General features: G+C 33.4%; 1 protein-coding gene across 2 annotated transcripts in view; it reads right to left on the reverse strand.

The window, feature by feature from the left end:
* Positions 1 to 1,129: 1,129 nt before the first annotated feature.
* The window catches only part of Cenpk (centromere protein K), a 25,520-nt gene continuing 3,028 nt past the window's right edge, over positions 1,130 to 23,621 (reverse strand). The window contains exons 2-10 of one of the 2 annotated variants that reach the window (XM_028784100.1): positions 23,215 to 23,371; positions 21,353 to 21,409; positions 18,929 to 19,001; positions 13,133 to 13,143; positions 8,388 to 8,470; positions 8,203 to 8,301; positions 7,772 to 7,898; positions 5,309 to 5,362; positions 1,130 to 1,392 (exon numbers count right to left, since the gene is read on the reverse strand). In XM_028784100.1, coding sequence (XP_028639933.1) covers positions 1,234 to 1,392; positions 5,309 to 5,362; positions 7,772 to 7,898; positions 8,203 to 8,301; positions 8,388 to 8,470; positions 13,133 to 13,143; positions 18,929 to 19,001; positions 21,353 to 21,409; positions 23,215 to 23,331 — 780 coding nt within the window. In that variant the 5' untranslated portion in view covers positions 23,332 to 23,371 and the 3' untranslated portion in view covers positions 1,130 to 1,233. Of the gene's footprint in view, positions 1,393 to 5,308; positions 5,363 to 7,771; positions 7,899 to 8,202; positions 8,302 to 8,387; positions 8,471 to 13,132; positions 13,180 to 18,928; positions 19,002 to 21,352; positions 21,410 to 23,214; positions 23,372 to 23,621 lie in introns of both variants that reach the window. The other variant, XM_028784097.1, reaches the window with a different exon arrangement.

Consider the following 23,621-nt stretch of genomic DNA (forward strand, 5'->3'; position numbering starts at 1 on the left):
AACTGTGACTTACAGTAGAAAACAAAAAATAATAAGTTTAGAATTCTCATATACTTGAGAAAATTATCTGTTTATAAAAATATATCACAGCATGAATAGCTAGATTTTTAGAAAAAAAGGGATATTAGTTTTAATACAGCAATTTAAAATAAATTATCTACCACATAATAGTTATTAAAATATTTTTAGGGCTGAAGATGTAGCTCTATTGGTAGAATATTTGCTTAACATAAATAAGGCTGTGGGTTTGAATCAAGCATAGCATAGCTGTTGTTCAGGTACTCAAGAAGTTGGAGGACTAGTAAATTTGATGACAGGCAGAGCTATAGGAGATGCCATCTCAAGAAAGAAAAATAATAATAATAATTCAATTTAGCGTTGAACATTAGTTTATTTGGCTGGTCTTGTTTTTTTTTGTTTTTTTCCTTGAGACATGTCTCTCTACATACCCAGGCTGTCCTCCACTAACAGCAATGTCTCCCTCTGCCTCCCAATGCTAAAATTAAAGGCATGTGCCAGTATGCCTGACTAAATATTAGCTTTTTGTATTCCAATTTATAACACATCTAGAAAAGCATATGCACATAACGTTTTAGAATTATATCATTTACTATATTACTATATAAAAATACTCACCTACTGTGCATGAGGTCCTAAGTTCAATCCCCAGCACAAAAAAAAAAAAACCCAACCCTCTAACATTTTATTATAATTACTAAATATAAAACTATTATTAAGTGCCAAATAGAACTGAAATAGCTTAAATGATGGCACAGTATAAAAAAATATAAATTAGCAAAAATCACAAATCCTTTTGTTGTTTTGTTGTCTTTCATATTCTTTTCTGTTATTTCAAAATCACATATTCTTAAGATTTTCCTAAGAATATTGAATGAGTCAAGTCACATTAAATGCTTTAAGAGTCTACAATATTTTTACTTGCATTCTTACTTACACAGTTTAAAGGCCCATTTTGAACACATACAATGAAGTATAAGTCATTTCAAGACAACCAGGGCATGGTGGTGAAGGATTGTAACCCAACTGAATACTCAACAAGCCAATACCAGCTGGGAAGGATACATGAGACCGTATTTTAAAACAACAACAAAAAAGATAGACTATGCCATTGATTTGCAAATAATATTCTTTATTTAAATAGTCTTGTGTTTTCTTTATCCATGGGTGTATGGAATCCACAGATTCCATACTGTGTGAAAACAGACCATCATTTTACTGATGGAAGGCTTCTAATCTTATTCGGGATGGATCTTCTGGATGTCTCAAAGCAATTCCATAACGCAGAAGCAGCTCAATATATGGTGGCCAAAAGGAATCATTAATTTTAACATATGGATCATGTGGAACATCAAACATTCTATTTATAAGCACCTAAGAAAAAAATTATTAGAAATGTACTTTTTGTGGGAAAATCTACATACTTTCATAAAACAATAGTATTGCATCAAAGAACACTGACTACTCTTCTCCTTAAACAGCTGCTCATAAACATTACTTTATATAAACAATGCCCGTTTTTAAAGACTACTGACACTAGTGGATGGAATATGTGTTAAAATGAATCCCCAGTAAAATAAAAACAATTCTTAAAAACTGACTAGAAATATTTACAACTTTCCTACTTCTTTTAGCATAATTTCATTTAAAATACGAGCAAGAATTATAAAAAACAAAATTTATACATCAAGTGTAGAACACAGCTAGCTACATAAGGCCCTGGGTTTCATCTCCATCACTATGGGAGACAAAATTAAAATTTTATAAACTGAACACAAAGTACAAATGATCACCAGTTTGACCCTATAGTTTAACACATCTACTCTTATGTTAATTCTTCAAAAAAATAGCTCTTTGTCATTATCATTTTCTTCATCTTCTCCCTCAATATTTCTGATTACTTTACCAAGGAAGTTGAGATCTTACAGTGAAATTTGACAAACTTTGAGTGTTATAGGGTAGCTTTTCTCAAATTCTATTCCACATGGAAATGTGCCTTCTTATTAGGTTCTAATCTGTTGAGAACCAGGGTTCTCACTCCAGGAGAATATCAACAGATGAGTCCATAAAAAAATGTAATATATATACATACTTACATATACAATGAATAATATATATGCATATAATGAAATTATCTCATTTTCAGGAAAATGGAACTAGAAAATGTGATTTAAAATGAAATAAGCCAAACTTAGACTAAAGTTCTGTTTCCCTTACATGGAATTTAGATTTAAGTAGGAAAGTGTGTGTGTATGTGTGTGTGTGTATCAACAAAGTATGTGTGTATGTGTGTATGTATGAACAGAGTGTGTGTGTCTGTGTGTATGTATGAACAGAGTGTGTGTGTCTGTGTGTATGTATGAACAGAGTGTGTGTGTCTGTGTGTATGTATGAACAGAGTGTGTGTATATGTGTATGTATATGTGTGTGTACATGTGTGTATATGAACAGAATGAAAGAGTGCTGGTGGGGGTGGGATAGAGGGTAGAGAAATAGGCACAGAGAAGGGAAGAAAGCAAGAGTTCAGCAAGGGAAGTAAAACAAAATAAGGGAGACTATTTGGTGGAAGGGTACCAGGAAGAGAGGAGTAAGAATAGAAGAAGGTAGGAATTGGGGCAAAAAATGAGCAAGGTACAATAACACATGTATATGAAAATACCATAATCCAACAGTATTTTTTAAGTTATCTCAAAAACTTAATTTTAAAATAAAAGAAAACCAAAGTATTGTCATCAACAGAAAGTTTACAGAAGCTTGTTAATGATATCTAAGACTCAATAGTCTTCAACAAATCTACTGGCATTTGCAGAGATTTTTCGTAAAGCAATTATATTCAATTATTTGAAAACTAATGTTTCAAAGAAATGTGATAAGAATGGTTAATGTATTATTGTTTTCCCTCTCCATCAACCTCTCAGTTCTTTTAACAATTTATGAAACTAGATCACAGAACTAAGAACAATTAAAGGTTTTTTAGGTGTACATAATTAGTGACAAATCATTAATTGCAGGTCAAAGTTTTAACTGAAAAATATTATTTTAAAGATCATGAAAAGGCACAATTTATACAAATATAAAGTGTTATTAAAGTGACTAAAATTAACCTGCCAACCCCTAATTTCAATCTTAAGTTATAATATCAATATTTAAATTCAGAAAATAAAAATGTCAATTGTCACTAATATGCCCATTTCAAGTCCTTCATTCTGTGAAATAAAAAGCTTACAATCCCCTTTCTTTTAAGTATTATGACAAAGAAATACTTCCATATTTTATAGTAGTTATTTATCTTAATATAAAATTTTTATGAGCTGGATATATAACTCACTGGTGCAGTACTTGCCTATAGTGAGGACCTGCTTTCTATCCCAATGCTATAAAAAGCAAACAAATAAAGTGATCTTATCTTTCAATTCCAACTTTTATTAGATTATATTAATTAAAATGCTAATAAAAAGACAGTAGAAATATGGTAAAAATTCAAATTTAAAATGAGTGTGCTGGTTTTTTTTCACTAAAAATAACTAAGTATTAGTTACTTTTGTCACTGATAATATGAACTGCAAAGAAAATATTTGGTTTTCTAAGTTTTATATTGTATCCCAATTTATAACCATGTGTCTCAGATAATATTATCAATATTTTACATAAAGTGTCACTTTAAAATTTTTATTATATTTGTTTCTCTGTATGTACAAATACACAGAATGATGGACAAATTGAAGGATAATTTGCAGGAATTGGCTCTCCATCCACTACGTGGGTCCTGGGGATTGAACTCATATAACTGGGCTTTGCAACAAGCACAATTAACCACTAAACAATCTCACGGGCCTAAAATAACTTATTTTTTAACCTTACAAAAAAATAATACATCCAAGAAAGGTTTTAGTTTTAGTTTAAACTAGAGAAGTCAGAAATGTCGACAGTTTCTGAGTATAAATCAGACAACTATTTCTATCTAGCTTTTCAAGATAGTGATATATTATTATATTATATATTATTAATAATATTGATATACTATAATATCAATAATATTTATTAGTAAAGATTCTTAGGTAGTAAACCTGATTGCTTATACCCAACTCATTAAGTTCTGAAAATACTCTTCTAACTTTACTAGTTCTAGAGGTAGGAGGGAACCCATTCCTAGTCCAGAAGCTATCTCCAACTGATAGCACTTGCAAATGAAAATTTAGTTTTCTCCAAGGAAGTCTCACCGGGAAACAAACAACTCTCAGTGGTTGATCCCATGTCCTGGAGTGGGACCCGAGAAGAAAATATACTCAATGGCCACTTTACAGGTTCTTTGTCTCATAATGTCATGGGAAAGCATTTTTTAAAACCCATATAGATCTTTTGCACACACACACACACACACACACACACACACACACACACCGGTTCCCAGTTTTGGGTTTTTATGGGATTTCTGATTGTGTGAATGTGTTATGTCTCTGCACCTATATGTGTATCTCATGCTTTTTCTCTGGCTCTTTTTCTTCTGTTTCTTTTGTCTTGTTCCATTTTGTTTATTTTTGTTTTCTTTTATTATTATTCCTTAAATGCCTATTTGTTTTCTAACCAGTGACAGAAAAGATATGGATCCAGATAGAAAGGGAATTAGAAGGAATTGAGAGGAATTGGGGGAGGAGAAATCATAATCAGAATATACTGTATGAAAAAAAATCTGTTTTAACAAAAGAAAAAAATTAAAAAGCAAACGACTATCTCCTTTTCATAGACTTCTCTGCCTAAGGTTTTCTAAAATAATTCATATATTTAATAACCTGGCTGGAGTTTATATCTACTTAAAAAAAATAAATGCCAAACTAAAAAGTTTAGAATTAGTCTTCCTATTATAATAAAAGAAACATTTTATTTAAGGAAAGATTATATATTCATTTATATGTTTTAGGTGCAGAACTGAGTTGTAAACTAGAATTCTTTCAAAATAACAGCACAAAATTTTAGGGTGCAGATAGTAAATAAATAAATAAGCAACTCCCTTAAAGAATAAAAAAAAAAAAAACCAACACATACAAAGAAAACTTTTTAAATTTTTGTTTTTCAAGACAGGCTGTAGCCCTGGCTGTCCTGGAACTCACTCTGTAGACCAGGCTGGCCTAAAATTCAATAGATTCGCCTGTCTCTGCCTTCAGAGTGCTGGGATTAAAGGCAAGTGTTACTCTGTCCAGGTCAAGTATTCTTAATAGAAAATAAAAGTAGCATTGATATTTGCTTTTAAAACTGATTTTTCACTAAAGGGATAGCAAAATTCTACACTTACCTCTAACATTTCATTGAGTGTTATCAGCTGTGGATTCAAGTCTTGAATGTTTTTCTTTGAGAAATGTAAATAACAATTAACATGACAGAATATCAAACCGTATGGCTTAAAAATATTTCTTAATTGTAATTGTACAAGATAAAGACAAATTCTGAAAGTAAAAAGTTAGATTCTTAAAATGTAATGGAAACATTTATAATTATTTTAAAATATAGTTTAAGCTACCCATACACATACAATAAATTATATTATACATATTATATATAAAGTAAAGTAATATGTTTGAGACACACAAAAATTCTCCAAGCAAATTGTATGCTACTACACTTCAGGGAGGCTTCGAAGGGAGCCGTCCTTTTAACCTTCCCAAAGGTCTTGATGGGTCCCAACAGATCAAAAGTTCCTAGCATTGATTCGATTCACTGAATTTTTTACCTTTGAATAACATGGAATAGCTTATTTTTTAAAAATTGGAAGACGGCCACTATAATGCTCAAGTGTTGTGCATATTAATCTCATTAGTTCCTTCAACTTTTTTTTTCCCTTGACATAGATTTGAGATCCCTCACAACTATAATCATGGTTAAAAATTTTAGTCTCTGGGTGGGTGGGGGATGGGGACAACATATGAAATGTAAATAAAACATCCAATAAAAAAAAATTTAGTCTCTAAAATGATCTAGATGTAATTTAACCATCACAAATTAAAAGAAAAAAATGTTCTTATACAACTGCAGATGTTATAATTTTTAGACATCTATTTAATTCTGTGAACTTCTGAGCAGAAAGAAAGAGAGGAAATAAAGCAAAGCAGTTATAAAGCTGACTAGCAAATATAAAGACACAGATTAAATTTAAATAGGCATTCTTAAGTCTCAGGAGTGCTTCTAAAGAAATCATTTGGCAATGAACGAATGAATGAATGACTGTCTTAAGGGGCTGGAGAAAATAGCTTAGTGGTTAAGAGCTCTGATTGCTCTTCCAGAAGACCAGAGTTCAATTCATAGCACTCAGATGGTGGCTCACAACCTTCTGTAACTCACACATGTGGCATACAGATATATATGTATGCAAAACACATTAAATTAATAAATAAGATAAATAAAAAAGTTTCTAAAAATTATTGGCTTGAGTTTAAGAACTGGTAAAAAATAAGTAATGAATCAAATATAAAATAGAATAAGGGCTAAATATTAATGGTAGTGTCTCAACACAAAATAAATACTGGAAATAAAAATAACATAAAATTAGAATGGGTGTTTAGGTGGAAGAATGTTTTCCTATTTCCAATCAGTAAATTCATACCACTAAAAATGGAGAGATGAAGTTATACAAACTTAGAACATTTATATTTTTCATAATTTGTTTCCTTTCTATTAGATGTCTCTCTCCAGTGCTCAAATAATTTGAAGCACAGAAATATAACTCCAAGTTCAACATTTGAACTTCATTTTTCTTCTATCAAAATTAATTAAAATCATATATATTATTGATAGTATAGTAGCAAGAATAAAATTCCACTATGCCAATCAGACATCAATTTGTTTCTATAGATGCTGTTTTCAGGACAATGTCTCTATTTTAGTGACTCACTAACCATGTTAATAATGAGCAAGGATTTGGGTTCTTTAACTATCTTTTTGTATTCGTAATTAAGTTATAAAGGTCACTGTTGTAAACAGAACTATGTACCTCAAAAGTATGTGTTGAAACTCAGATGTAGCTGTACTTGGAAACAGGACATAAGTAGGTAATGAAGTGTTAAGTGAGGTCATTAGGGTAGGGACCAATTCCAATGAGGACTACTTTTTGGAGTGTGTGTGAGTGTGTGTGTGTGTGTGTGTGTGTATGTTGTTTTGCTTTTGTGTAACAGTAAGAGAACTTAAGAAAAAAAACTTTTACTCCCTGCATGTAGAGCTAAGATCAATATAAACAGAACGATAAGGTGCCAGCTCCCAGCCAGGAATAGACCTCATCAGGAACTAACCCTGAGAGGACTTTAATCTTGCACTTCTAGTCTTGAGACAGAAAAATTCCATTTTTATGCCAGGATCTCTGGTATTCTGTTATGGCAGCCCACTAATACAGTATGCTGGCCAGATAACAAGAAGCAGAAAGAGACAATGTTAAACAGACACAGTGGAAGCAGAAAAGAGACTCCCATTGGGTTTTCCTCTGATCTCACACACAAGCTGTACAATGCAAGCATGTGGGTACTGAGTGCACATACAATACACACACACACACACATATACAAAAAAAATAAAATGTTAAATCTTTAAAAATGTATTTAACTAATCCCATTTTATTAAACAATAAAGTATCTCTGATTTTTCAGTAAGTATGACAGGATAGAGGAATATTTGTGTGTATGACTTATTATGCCTCATTCCTTTGCTTTTGTTCCTATACAAAAACACATACACTTATAACAATTTAGACATTGTCTTCTCTAAAACTTACCCTTTTCTTTTGAGTTCTTTCATCCGGCAGAGGAAAATGGTCTTCTAAAAACTCACCCAAGGTAAGCAAGAGCTTCTCCTTAAATTCTTTTATACTACGGATCTTAGCTTTCAGCTCATTAAAGATTCTAATAATAAAAAATAATAAAACAAACATTAAACTGATAAATTACATTTGTGCATACTCCTGGTTGGTTATAGAGGAAACTGATCAAAATGTTGCAAAGCTTCATTTGATCCACATAACTAGAGAGTATTCTTTACAGCATGTAGTGAAACCAGTATAGTAAGATAGGTCATGCCAAAAAAGATGAAACAACTAACAGTGGGCAACACTTAGAACCACCTTTTGGTCTACTTTATATAATATAATAAATACTTTTTTCAAAAAAAAATCTGTTTGAAAAAAATCTAGAATACAAAATTAATTACCTTGATTCAGTAAATGTTACAACCTGATTTTTCAAATCACTGTGTAATACATTAAGAGTTTGCAGTATTTGCTGCTGTTCATCCAACCACTGTTGCTCCCTTTAAACAAGGAAAACAAACAGTCAAATAAAAATGTAAGTGCCAACTCAGTATGTATCAATGATTAATAGAGATTACAAACTTACCTTTCTAAGTCTTCTTTTAATTTTTCATTCTTTGATTGAATGATAGACAGTACCATTTCAAGATCACATCTCAATTTTTGGAACTGGAATAAAAGAATTCAAGCTAAAGCTTTGTCTTTTAGCTTATACATAGTTCAGTTTTCAAATAACAGTAAAATTGATCTAGAATATCTCAGTGTGGAAGCAGCAGTAAAAATGCTTACCAGAAAAAGTTGGAAATGATAAATATATAGCAATCAGATGGTAAATTTTGGTAACACACCACTGATAAATATAAAATATAAGAATTTTCAAGCTACATATTTTAATTTCAAACTGAAATTAAATTAATGGACTGCTTTTAGTAGATTAGGTCTTTTTCTAATGAGAACACACAAAAATTAAGACAAAGAATACGCATCATTTTTTCAGTACTGGTTAAACCTGACACTCAATATTCATTATAAGTTACTAGCTAGCAGTCACTGCTAAAGAGTGTAAGAGTGGAGAAAACCAAGAGTGGAATGCAGAAAATTAAGCAATAAATAACTGCAATGGTGATATATACCAGAAAGATAAAAACAAATCAAAATAATAACAGAATGAGGCGCACGACAGAACTGTTCTAAGGTGTTATGATTTGGAAAGATCTGAGTAGATAACATGTGAACAGCAGAAAAAAGACCCAAACCAAATAAATTTACTTTCTAGTAGAAGAAAATTCCAAAAAGAGCAAAAAATAAATTCAAAGGTCCTGGTATGTTGGGATTTGGTTCTAATGCTTTGTCTTACTTTGGCTCCCAAAGCCACACTCACAGACCTGAGGGTTCCTGCCCCAAACTGGATCTGATTGCTAATAAAGAATTGCTATAAAGTCAATGCCTGAGCAGAGAGACAATGGCGGGACTTTTAGATTGCATGGGCAAGGGACCAAGGGAGAGAGAGAATCACCATGATGGGTTACTCCCCTTTTGGGATAGCAGAGATGAAATATAGATTTTAAAAGATGTTAACTCAGGAACACCAGAGTGGGGTGTGTGCTAGCCTCAGGGAGGTTTAGAAGTGTGCAGCCATTGAGTTAGTCAAGGCATATCAAAATTAGCTGGCATACACACACACCTGTCTGTATGTGTGCAGGGTAGGTGTGTGTCGTTCATATGTAGATTCAGAGTTCTTGGGCAGATTCAGCATACACATGACCCAGCAGGAGCCAAAGCTGCTTAACTAATTAACTGTTACACTGGTATATCTGTGATACCTAACCAACACGAAAGACTGTGAAACTGTGTCACATGCTGACCTCTTATCTACCATTCTTTCCTTAGAACAGCATGTTAATCACCACTCCATTCTCCAAACTGCAAGGGTTTCCACTTTTCTAACTTGAAATCAGTTATGTTATACATGTTTTTATAAATTCTAAAGTAACTAAAAAATAAAATAAGGAAGAAAATAGAAATATCTAGTAATCCAGTGTTGTCATATGGTGGTTTGAATGAAAATAATCTGCACAGGCTCTTAGAAAGTGGCATTATTATGAGGTATGGCCTTGTTAGAGAAAGAGTATCATGGGGGTGGGCTTTAGGGTTTCAGATGCTCAAGCCAGGCACAGTGTCACTCTCTCTTCTGGCTTCCTTCTAATCAGGATATAGAACTCTCAGCTCCTTCTCCAGCAGCACCATCCGCCTGTGTGCTATCATGCTTTCTGACATGATGGTAATGGAGTATGCCAGCCCCAATGAAATGCTTTCCTGTACAAAAGTTGCCATGGTCATGATGTCTCATCATAGCAATAGAACCCTAACTAAAACATGTAACAAAATGGCTTTTAAAAAAATGTAAACTAAGAAACCAAGAAAAAAGAAAAATGAAACCACAAAAAAAGTTGGACTAAAAAGAATAAGCATATACATATCGCTGCATCAATGAGACCAATAGTAGATCAAAAGAACAGTATCATACTGATAGCATATTAGTCTAACAATGGAATTAAATTAGAAATTAACAAAGAAAAGTAGGAAACTGCAAATATGAGAACACTAAAAGAGCTCTAAAAAATCTATGTGACAAAGAAGCAATAAATAAGAAATTGAGAAACTATGACTTCAATCATCAGTTAGTATGACTAAAAATAAAAACATAACATTAAAATTTCTAGAAGCAGAGTGTGAAACATGACTCAATGGTTAAGAGCACTGAGTGTTCTGTTCTTCTAGAGGTCCTGGGTTGAATTCCCAGCAATATGGTGGCTTACAGCCAGCCATCTATACTGGGATCTGATGCCCTCTTCTGGTTGGTAAACAAAGCATTCATACATAAAATATATAAATATTCAGATATAAGAAACTAAATCCTTGTTAGAAACAAAGGAACACTCCACAAATTAATGGTCTTTTTTTTAAATCATAAACTAAAAAAGGAAAAAATAAAACTCTTAATACTAAAATAATGAGGGCTGGAGAGATGGCTCAGTGGCTAAGAGCACTGACTGGTCTTCCAGAGGTTCTGAGTTCAATTCCCAGCAACCACATGGTGGCTCACTATATAGTAATGGGATCTCATCTGTAATGGGATCTGATGCCCTCTTCTGATGTGTCTGAAGACAGCTAAAGTGTACTCATATACAATAAATAAATAAATCTTAAAAAAAAACAATAATAAGGAACAAAAAACAATGAAATGTGAGAAGCAGTGAAAGGAACAGAGAGAGGAGGAGGTCAGGAGGAAAGAACTCAACGATGCCAAAAGCTAGCTCTTTAAGTCATTACAATGAATTAAAAAAGCATGAAAAATTCAATGTTAATTCCTTACTGTAAAATAAAAGCATGGATCTAATGATGGAGCTCACTGGGAGAGTTTCCCTTCTATCATGAACAAAACCCTCCCTAGATTTGATCTCTAGCATAACAAAAACAAACTCTTCAGAAACAGTTATAGAAGGAATTTTCCTCTTTCTAGTTAAACACAGCAATAATAAATCTATTATAAACATCATTTAGGGATTTTTTTTTGCTCATTTTTGCCCATTATATTTCAGTTATCCAGTGTCAGAATAAATCCCTTCATGAATATGAAAGGAATTACTACCCTTTCTGGGACTCTGGGAATGAGAAGAGTTAGAATATTTAAAACAGTTTAAAGAAAGGAAGAACAGAAATCATGAAAGAAATAATGGAGCAGCTGAAAAGCATGAAGAGGAAGAGGAGGAAGAGGAGGAGGAGGAGGAAGAGGAGGAGGAAGAAGAGGAAGAAGAAGAAGAGGACAAGGAGGAGGAGAAGGAGGAAGAGGGAGAAGAGGAAGATGAAGAAGAGAAGGAGAAGGAAGAAGAGGAGAAGGAGTAGAAGAAAGGTTATGCAGAGAGAAGTTGGAGAGGCCTCTAAAGCTCTCACTCTGCTAGGGGTTTCTCTGGGTAGTTCTGGCCAGCTGTGTAACTTGCTCTGTGGACCAGGCTAATCACAAATTTAGAGATCTGCCTGCCTCTGCCTCCCAAATACTGGCTTTAAAACTGTCAGCCACCACTGCCTGGCTAATCTTTGTTTCTTTATAACAAAGACAACCTTCTCTCCACTGTGCAACAGTATGGTATAAAATAATAGCTACTTCAGTCTTATTTCCCCTATCCATATTTTGCGGCAGGTAACTCAGACTACTCCAAACTATGAACTCCGGGCAACTCTCCTGTCTCAACTTTCCAATGACAGCTATGAGTCACCATGACAAGATATTTTGGTCTTAATCCCTTTTTCCTGGCTTAACATTCTTAACACACTAGACATTTCTAACATGATAAATACCTTCTAATATACTACTGGATGAAAAGCAGAGCCTAGCCAGCTTTAAGAGGAGGGCTAGAGACTAGAAAGACCAAGGCATGATCAGATGATTGGGACTTTTAGCTCTAGCCCCCAATTTTTGGAAAGAGAAAAAGAGCTGAAAGCTAAGTTAATTAATGACCAATTATTTTGTCAATTTTGCCTCCATAGTAAAGTTTTCATATAAAAATCAAAAGGACTGGCGTCAGAGAACTTCTGAACAGCTAAATGGAAGTTCCATTCCTTTCCTATAGACTTTAATCTATACATCTTTTTCATCTAGCTATTTATCTGCATTTTCTGGTGATGCCTTTTATAACAAATGAGTAAGCATGTTTCTGTGAGATCTGTGAGTCTCTCTAGAAAATTACTCACACCTGAAGATGGAGACAAGCAAACTGATTCATAGTCAATTGGTCAAAAGCACAACAGAAAACTTACTATTGTAACTGTCATCTTTGGTAAGAGGCAGTCTCATGAAACAAATGATCCATAGAAAATTGAATTTTAAACTGAATTAGAGGACACCAAGCTGATGTTTGCTATAGAATCATCTGCTGCTGATTCTTGCAAAGAACTAATTTCTGGGGAGGATAAAGCTCCAAAATATAGTCTGTAATCCCAGGATGGCTATGGCAAAATGGGAGGTGGAGACAGGGAGTCCTTGTAGAAGCTTGTGATCTAGTTACCCCAGCACACCCAATGGAAAAAAACAAAGAAATTCTGTCTCGAAGTTGTTCTCTGACCTCCACATGCACACATTCTCACACTTACACCAGAATAAGTACATATACAAACAGCAAAAATAAAAAAATTCAAATCTTTAAAATACTTAGTTCAATAAAACACGTAACTTTAATGTGTTGAGTGGTTTAGTTTACTTATGTCATAAACTGATCTAAAGAAGTTCTAATTGTAAATTATTTGGAATTTTACTAACCATAAACAACTCACCTCTTCTTTTCCTAATGTTAACAAAACGTCTTCAGTTAGAGGAATTACTACAAAAATAAAAATAAGACAAAGTCATATCTCTTAGTTAATTATCAAGAATTTGATTTTGTAGCTTTTCTGAGATAACTGTTTTCTATTTTACTCGTGTTTTACCAAACTTCTAGGTTAATATTTTTACACACATAACGGCAAGTATGTAACACTGGATAATTTGATATCTATGCTTTTTGTTTTTAAGTTCTTTTCTAAGGACTAAAAAAACATGCTTAGTAATGTTTACAAAAGGGGTTCCTTGGGTTATTTTCTCTGTAGTCATAGCTCCTATAAACATATGGAAGCATTCAGAAACACAGAAGGTTTATTTCTTATCACGGTTGGTATAAAATAGCATACCAGATATCTTACTATTGTTTTCACTCAGCAGAACTCCCATAGTACAAAAGTAATTCATCATTTAATAACTATAATATCTTATATATATGTATCATATTGTAGTGGTAATTTCTGAAACTTGTAGCAGGATACTTATTCTGCTACATTGTATTCGCAGTGGAGCTCAGTGACTAGGCAGTAGAAGAGGAGATGGAGCTGGGAAAAAAGGAGGAAGGGGAAGGGAAAAAGAGAGGAAGGGGTGGGAGTACGACTGGAGGAGGGAGAGGTGGAAGGACAATGGAGAAGGACATGGCCTGGAAAAACCGCAAGTTACAAGGGATCTCATTGATGGGGAATAAAATAAGGTAGTGGTAAATCTGGCCAATCTAGGCACATAGTTTGTGTTCATAATTATTGAGTCGTGTTTTCTTTGATCAGTCCTATTTGGGTTGGAGATTTACCCCCATAGAAACTGAGTACAAATATTGTGTTAGACATGTTCTTATGTCTTTATGTACTGGTGCTTTTAATTTCAAGGACTATACTCTCAGAAATGGAATTATACAGAATGAAATATAGTTAAAACTTCATAAGATTATATCAGACTTCTTTGTAAAAATGCATCTACAATCAACAAATTATATACAGTATATTATACACAAACTTTTTGCAACAATAGAAATATTTAATTTCTCACAGAGAAATTAATAAACTATTCAATATTTATTCAAAATTTTAGTTTTTAATCAAATGTGATTTGAAATTATCAAATGATATATTACTAAAAACTTTTCTACTATTTTAGAAAACCTTCAAAAAGAGAGCTGTCCTATATGTACTTTAAAAGCCTATTTTAAAATTCATTATAAGTAATTCTGGAGTGACACTTGTATGGTTTGAATATCTGTACCATATCATGTGTTGAAGGCTTGGGTGCCAGTTTTGAGACTGATGAGAGCTAAGGGAGACTTTCTGAGGTAAAACATAGTAGAGAGAGATTATTAGGTAACTAGAGAGGTGGCCCAAAGCACTGGAACCTGGTACCTTTTTGCCTTTCTCTGAAACATGGAGGCCTTGAAATAAGCAACACGGGCAGTCACCATGTTTTCCCTTTCCACAGGTCCAAAAGTGACACAGCAAACCAACCAAGGACTGAAAATTCTAAAACCGTGAGCCAAATAAACTTTGACTACTGATAAATTGTTTATTCCATTTTTTTTTTTCAGTAACAGCTGGCTAACACAAGTATAACCATTTCAACAAATGCAATGTAAAGGGTTTTGGAGACTATTTACAAGGTGAAGGAATATATTTTATGTGTATTTTTTCCTAATTAAACATTTAGGAAACAGAACTTTAGGAGAGCTGTAGAACTGTAACAAAAGATACAACATCATGTTGGAACTTCAGTAAAAAAGAAAAGGCTAAGAAGAGGCTGAGAAAATATGAAATAATGTCAGAGAGCTTCTGAAGTTTTGCAAAAGACATAACTCCATATTTAAGAAAGTGAACAGCAGATAAGGTTAACCTAAAGAAATCTATGCCAACATAAACTATAATTTCATCTGAAAGCTAAAATTCTTCAAAGCAGACAGGAAGAAAAACAACAAAATCATACAAAGAAAACAGTATTTGCTTTATATAGCCAGGAAGGCAGAAGCAGCAGACTCTTCAGGTGATAAGGAAGATAACTATGAACTGCATAACCAGTGAAAATATTCTTTAAGAATGAAGAAATAAAGATATTCTCAGACAAAGAAAAATGTACAGAATTTGTCACTAATTATCAACCATAAAAATGACTAAAGTTCTTGAAACAAAAACAGTATGCTCTCCCCTTTCTCCTGCTATCTTGAGCTATACACTTACCTTGTAAGCACTAGAACATGAGTCTGATACCTAGAAGCCATATTAAAAAACAAAAAACAAACAAACAAACAAAAAAACCCTCAGCATAGTGACTGTGTTTGGATTCCCAGGGACAGGGAGACTAGGATGGATGCCCAGGGCTCACTAGTCAGCCAGCCTAGCCTACTTGACGAGTTCCAATAAGGTGAGAGACTTTTCTTTTCTGCCTCAAAAAAGAAAAGTAGATGTGACACCCAAGGAACAACATCTAATGCTGCTCAGGGACCTCTACATTCATTTGCATACAGATGAACCCAACCACACATGTGTATAGTCCCTCAAAACACATATGCACTCACTTTAATGAAGCTACCATGGTTTTTACTATCACAAGAAAATAAATCATTTTAACAACTTGAGAAAAGCTTTGAAGTAGATCTAAGCTGAGCTGTGTTGATTCCTGACCTATAGAAACTTTACGATTATAAATATACTTAGACTCTAGACCTACAAAAATTGATAATAAATCAATATGCTCTTTTGTACAACTTTGAAAAAAAATCCAAAACTGTAAAAACTTTAATAACAGTCATTAAGTCTACTGGGGTTCATTCAATTAGTCTCTTAATTTTTAAGTTTAAAAGTTTCAATGATGAAAACAAATCATTGGTAAGAGACTAAAAAAAAGTTCATCAATCATATTGACCTAAAAGATTGATGATTAAAGTGGCAGCTGAACTCAATATTTAGTAACTGGCTACGTCTTAAATACAAAAAAAAAAAAAAAAAAAAAACCTAGGAGAAATCTAAAATGTATATGTAGCTCATCAAATACCAGTTCATGAACTGGAGATATCATGAACTGGATATTTTAGATAAGATCTAGGAAAGACAAAAAAATCCAAGTCCAATGCTGCAGAGAATTCTTCTTTGAACATACATGTCAAAGTTATTATGGACTGGAATATACTCCTAACCCCAAATTCATGTTTAAAGTCTAACACCCAGTATCCAATATTGAATCCAATATTCAAACAGTAAACTCAAAATTATTGATAAGTAATTAAGTTAACATATTATTAGAATGAATCCTAATCCAATGAGAATAAGATAATGAGGCACAGGGAAGCACACATGAAAAAAATAATAGTTTGAATAAATGTTTCCCAAAAGTCCATGTGTTAAAGGTTTGGTCCTCAGGACTATCTAAGAGGGAGGTACTGTAAAACCTTGACAAGTTGGGACCTAATACTATCTTTAGATAATTAGCAGCACAGTTCTTTAGGAGACTGGTCAATTCTCTACTTCAAGGCTCATGATTTGAACAGTTTGTTCTGATGCATGTATCCCACCATTGCCAACAAGCAAAAGGTGTTTCTAATTTTAAATCAGAACTTCTAGGGCATTTTCAAGGATACTTATCTCAGGTTATTTTCTTAGCACTGGAAGGCTGACAGTACAATGGCCATTTAAAGCCAATAAGAAATCCTAGAAGAAATCAACTTTGTTGACAACTTGATTCAGGCCGTGTGATGGTTAATCTTTTTTTTCTTTTTTTGTCAATTAATACAGTATTTAGAATCACATAGAAATAAATCCCTGGCCATGACTGTGACAGATTTTTCTATATTAGGTTAATTGAAACAGGATTATCCACCCTAAAAGTATACATTAAATCCCAAATGAATTAACAACAAACAAACAACAACAAGAAAGCAAATTGAGCATAAGCATCTCCCTTTCTTCCAAACTGGACACCAAGTGACTGGCCAATCCTTGCTCCTGTCACTTTACCTTTCCTGCCATAACTACATCCTTTAGAACTTTAATGCAAAAACCTTCCTTCTTCAAGTTGCTTCTGTCAGGTATTTTGTAACAACAGTAAAACAAATTATTAATGCAGTCTATTAGGATCTAGAACTATGATAAAATAAATTTCCAATGTTTACGCTATACATCCCATTATACTTTGTAAGATTCTTTGTTACAGCCTTAGTAAACTAATTCAGAAGTCATATTATAGATAGAACACACAGAAGCCTAAAATAGCTGGTATAGCATGTAGGATTATTCGGCCCCATTTCGGCCCTGGCTTGGGCCTTGTGGACAAACCCTAGCCTGGCTCCAGTTTCTGCGTCCTTGGAGCAACTAAGCCTGGCTTGAATTTTGAAACCTGTGTCAGTCACTTCCATACCCACTTGGCCCTGCCTCTGCCCGACTGCTGCTGATGTAGAGCTTTGCCATTGGCCCTGTCAGTCACCCCATACCCTCCGTCACCCTTCCCCTCCCCCTACATCATCTCACCCCACCAAAACTCCTCCTCCCCTATGTTCCAAGTTTATATAAACGAGAGGCTGATACATTAAAGTTGAGTTCCTGCTTCAACAAGACTCCCGGCCTGGTGTGCTTCTTTTGGGCCACTGACACTCACCATCCCGCTCAGCCCCGGAGAGACCCAGCAGTACCAGGACCACTCTCCTCTCACCTGAACCTGCTGGCAAGGAGCCGATAGGATAACAATTGAATAAATCTAAGTATGACAGTAGTATACACCTACAATTCTCTTGCAGCAAGGCTGAGGCACAAGCACCCTAAGTTCTAGCCTATTATTGGGCTATGTTTACATAGCAGAAACCCTGTCTCTGAAAAAAACAAACAAAAGAACAACAGCTGAGTACACATCTCTAAAGAATACCAACTTAACAGCTGCATAAGAGATGCTCAAGTATATTGCTAAGAAGAAAAATGTATATATAGTTAAAGGCAAATTTTAAAATTACAACTGTATATCACTATATTCCTACCTGAACTGCTAAAATTAAAGGCTATCAAGCAGCAATGTCAAAATGTAAAACAATTAAGGAATTATCATTAGTAAATAAAACCAAGAATATAGATGATACTATCTGAAAGAAAAGAATATCCCCTTAGGACTGCTAAGTGGAGAATCCCCAAAACCGGCACAAAGAGTCATATAGAAATGGAAGGCTAAACCTGAAAGTGGTTGCAGTGGGGCAAGTCAAAAGAAAAGTAATGGGAGGGGAAGAAACAAAATAGATATAGGGAAAAAAAACCAGAGCAATCTATACAGAAAATCAGATACAAAAATACATGGCTCAGGAAGCTTAGACTTTCCTGTAGTAGTAGTATCTACTAGTTGGGTACTGCTGCTATAACATTTTAAGTCAACTTCCCTTCTTTAAATATAAGCAAAAAGTATATTTGTCTCCAACTGGACAACTCAAAAAATAGCATAAAGACTAAGTGTTTCCTATTCCAAAAAGCATATAAAGTACTATTCCACTGTGCAAGTTTCATTTATTAACAGTTCATAGTTTCTACTAACCATAAGGAAGTGTTTTTTAGGGTAAAATAATTACTATAATAAAGTCTTCACAGTTCAAGTTATTATGCTTTAACATAAGAATTTAATGTAGAAAAGAAAAATGGAGTGGGTCCTAATATCAACAACCATGGGCAATTTAAAAAACAAATGGATCTTGTCTTTTTGAGGTCATTAATTTAATACCCCATTAATTTGTCTACAATATACAAACCTAAAAGTAAGAATCTTACTTTCGGGTTTTCTTTTGTTCCACTGATCAAGTTCGGCAGTCAGACATTTCACTTGCATAATAAGTAATGAGAGCTATAAGAAAAAAAAAAAGGAAACTTCAAGTTATTTCTTGTAGAATACTGATGAAAATATAATTAATTCAGTAATAATGGTTGTAAAATAAGCAGATAACAAAATATCATCACCAAATATATCCTATCATAATAACTATTGCTCATAAACGGCTTTTGCAGCAATGACATAGTAATGCTATGGAAACAATGAATTCGGTCCTACTTCCAAATCTAAAAAAAATCTAAGCACATCACATTTACTTCCTAAATATCTTAAGAAGACAAAATAAACAAAAAAGCCATGATATTGACATAGAAGGACATTCTTCCCCCAAAAGAAAAAATAGCATTTTATGTCTTGCCAGCATTTTCAGTCAAATTTTCCTTAAATACGTTCATTTCCTCTCTGTGATATTGTAACTGTTTTTAGTTGTGATTCAAAAAAACCTAAAATATATGTGAAGATGATGAGAGTGGTTCCAGTGTCACACAAACAAGCATTTTTAAATATGTATTAGTAGCTTGTAAAATGTATTTATACTTTATCTTGAGACAAATTACGCTAAGTGTGTTTTTGGTATGATGACAAATTTCATTCTCCTATAAAATTTCTAAAAATAAAACAGCAGTAATATTTTAAAGTTATACATGATAAAAGTTTTCTCCATATGTCTATCTTTTTTTACTTCATAAAGGAATTAAGCCAGGTATAGTGTCATATGATTGCAAGTCAGCCTTCCAAGACTCAGTTCAAGATCAGCTTCAGCAACAGAGCAAGTTCAAAGTCAGAGTAGGCTACATGAGACCCTGCCTTTGAAAACAAACAAAACACAGAGAGCTGAGTTTGAGTGGTAAAGGTATGAAGGTGCTATGCATACAGATATGAGGCATCAAAGCAAGCAGAAACTGCTACTTCTTAAAAGGCCTGCACATAGCATCAGCCCTTGCCTTGGATTTGTAAACTTGGAATGATTTCAAGATGGTTTCCAGAAACTGAACTCTTTAAGAGTGGCTTCCAATGCCAAAACTATTCAAGCAAAGAATATGGCTTATGTTGAATACCTGCTTTATCTTCTGGTATTCTGATGATCTGCTAGGTAGAGCTTTGGATGCCAAGTTTCTCGAAGGGTAAACAATGTTTCACATCACAAGTTGATAGGCTAATATAAAGTGTTAAATGACTCTATTGTGAGACAACTCCTGAAAGTTCATATCTTCTTTCCTCTCAACTTTATCCCATGTAACTTTTCCCCTGGCTGATTTGACTCCTTTCACTATCATAAATCTCAGCCATAAGTAGACTATATATTAAGTCCTATGCATCTGCTTTAAGAATCATCAATCTTGCAAAAGATCACTTGAGAACTCTCAACACAACAGAAAACCACAAACTATACTATTTGGTTGTTTGTAACTTAGGATAGTACATGTTTAACAGGTATAGAAACACTCCTCTCAAAGTCAGTGCTTGGTGCACTGTGTGAAAACCACAGGTCTAGTGTCCAATGATTCATATTTACTAAGGTTTTAATTTCTACAATAAAGAAATCATATTTTCCCAAGAAAAAAATCATAGGTCAATTATATGTAGAGTCTATTATACATATATACATGTATACATGTCTACACATGTGTACATTTTTATGGATACAAAAATAACATTATAAGTTCCAATATTCGGTGAACAAAAGATTACAGTTGTATTATCTTGATGAATTGTTCCTTTCATTAACATGTAGTGTCCTGTTTTATCTCTCTTAATTAGTTCTGGTTTGATGTTTCTTTTTTCAGATATAAAGATAACTACTCCTGTTTGTTTACATTTCTTGTTTCTTTGATTATTTTTTTTATTCTTTGATACTAAGTTTGGGGGCATCTTTGCTGGCTAACTGTGTTTCTGGGAAACAATATTTAATTGGTTCTTGGATTTGATCTTTGTTTTTTATTTTAAACAAAAGAGCTTTCCAACTGTTTAAGGATATAGGTATTAGAATCCATGAAATGGTTTAGCAGCTAAAAGTGCTTTTGTATAAGCCTGGCCACCTAAACTCAATCCCTGAAACGTATGTAAATGTGAAAGGAGAGAACTGACTTCACAAAGTTGTGCTCGCTTGCGCTCTCTCGCTCTCTTGCTCTCTCTCTCTCTCTCTCTCTCTCTCTCTCTCACTCCTTCCCCCTCCCTCCCTCTTTTTCTCCTCTCTCTCCCTCCTTTCCTCCTCTCTCTCTGGCACATACACACACACACTAATTTAAAAAATATAAATATTAACAAGGCTATTATATTGGAATTAATATAAACACAAACTTTTTGTACAAAAAGAATGAATTCTGCTTACCTATTTTCTAGGATAAAATATAAAAAGTTCATACCTGGGCATTTGAGTTAGTGAGTGTCTCGGTTCCAATAAGTGATAATTTATTCTGACACTTGATTTAAAAAGTAAAAAAGAACAAGTGATACACTTACAATCCATAGACAATTCCCTTCTCCCTTTTTTAGACAAGCCCAATACATAACCCTTTTAAAAAACATATAAATATGCAATACAGAATTTATTTAAATTTTGACATGAGAAAGGCCGTCAAACTGGCTGCAAAGTGAATGTATCAAAAGGAAAACAGAAGAGTTGTGTATGTAGCTAAGTAGTAGAGCACCTACAGAAACTTTGGTTGTATCCCTCACTCTCCACAGAACAGTGACTACTAGAACATCCAGAAGCTAGCGTGAATTATAAGCCACATAATGGGAAAAAAATGGGAGGTAAGCGAACACTGAAAAAGTACTATAGAATATTAACAAAATAAGTAAGTAGTTAGGATAATATGCTGATAATATGCCTCCAAGAAACATTGTTTGCCTGAGTTTAACATCTAACAATGTTAATGGCTGTCTTTGATAGGTAAAACTATGAGGAGCTTAAGTCTTATCTGTCCTCATATCTGGTTGCAGTAATTTTCTGTAAAATTTAAAAGTTGTTTTTCAAAATTAAGTTGCTATAGTAGAAAATAACAAAAAAGAATTTTAAGAATTATTTAGTAAAAACATTAGTGACATAAAGGGCCAAGGATTTTGCAAAAATGATTTTTAAAAATACATTATTCATCTTTCCTATTCATACAGTTTACTGAAAAGAACAGGATGCTCTCTATATTCATAAAAAATTCATTCACCCTCCGGCTGACACTTTACCAAGTAGGATACATACATACATGTATCTATGATCTATATGTTAAAGAGAAAATTTTTACCAAAATAACATTGTGTATCAAGTGTCTCTATCTCACCAAAATAAAAAAATGTACATAATTTCAAGGTCAACATTTTTATTTTCTATATTTGTTTCACTCATAATTCTTAACTATGTATTATTTCTATTGCTATATTCTCTATTTTGGGTACTAATTCAGTCAACATCTACTGGCCCAAATAGGTACTGAAATGATTCATGATTTCCTCAAATCTAGCATTTATTAACTTTTGTGTCCTTTAGTTCCAATGTCCTTAAACTTTTTTAAATTCATTCTTGCAATGACAGTGTTTAGGCCTTCATCACTCCTTAACAGAACGACAACTAGATTCTCGTAAAATGTCCTGTTTCTGTACTTGTGCCTTAAAACATAACAAAGCAATTTGTTTGATGAAGTTGATCACTTCACAGTGAATTCCAACCTTTTAGTGATCTCCCATTGAACACACTCGACAAAATCCATGTTCTTGTTCCAGGCTAATTTTCTGCAGTCTCAGTTCACAAGATTTCCTTTTCCTAGTATATATTTTCCATAATATCTTACTTAGATTTCTCTAACCTCTTTAAACTATACATCCTGACTTTCCTATTTTTGTCTTGTCCTAATTTCACAAGCTCTTGATTATCTGTTTAGTTGTTGTAGAAAGCTAACTTGACTCCTTCATACTGCCTTACACATTTCTCCTAAGTATAGTTTTTGCATTCTACCGCAATACTCTTAATGGTGCATTATATACAATATTATGAATGGCCTCTATAAGAAAAAGAAATCTTCCTGAGAGCTAGAACCACCATTATTTTTTTTCTCTTTCTACAGTTTATCTAGCATAAAATTTCTTAAAAGAATGCTTTTAGGTATAAAATCTATACAAATAATTTATAAATAAAAAAAAAACTATGAGGAAACAAACACGGTTTCTTTCCTAAGTCTACTATGTAAGTATTATATTAACTAATATATCACTTTTATTTGTTGATACTTACTTCTTCCATGTCTTTCCACATTTCTTCACATTGTTTAATAAGTTCTTCTTCTGTATCTATCATGGTTTCCACATCTGTAATAGTGTCTGAATCTACTTCTTGCTGATTTTCTGACATATCCTTTACAGTTATAGTTTTCTTCACCGTATTGCAACAACTAACGTAAAAAAGGATACATGCGTTTAACAACTATTTGCTGAATGTAGCAGTAACTAATAGACAAAAATTCTTTCTATTGAAAGAGAAACATCAACACACTATTGTTGGAGGGAATACACAGTATAGCCATTATAAAATAGTATGGATGTAACAGCAAAAATTAGAAACAGAACTACCGCCCTTCTGCCCCTCCCTGGTCCTCTGGGCTGGAGCAGACACAGAGTCGGTCTGCTCCCGTCCTGTTGAGA

The sequence above is a fragment of the Grammomys surdaster genome, unplaced genomic scaffold (assembly GCF_004785775.1).
Source record: "Grammomys surdaster isolate TR1022 unplaced genomic scaffold, NIH_TR_1.0 99, whole genome shotgun sequence".
Lineage (NCBI taxonomy): Eukaryota > Metazoa > Chordata > Mammalia > Rodentia > Muridae > Grammomys > Grammomys surdaster.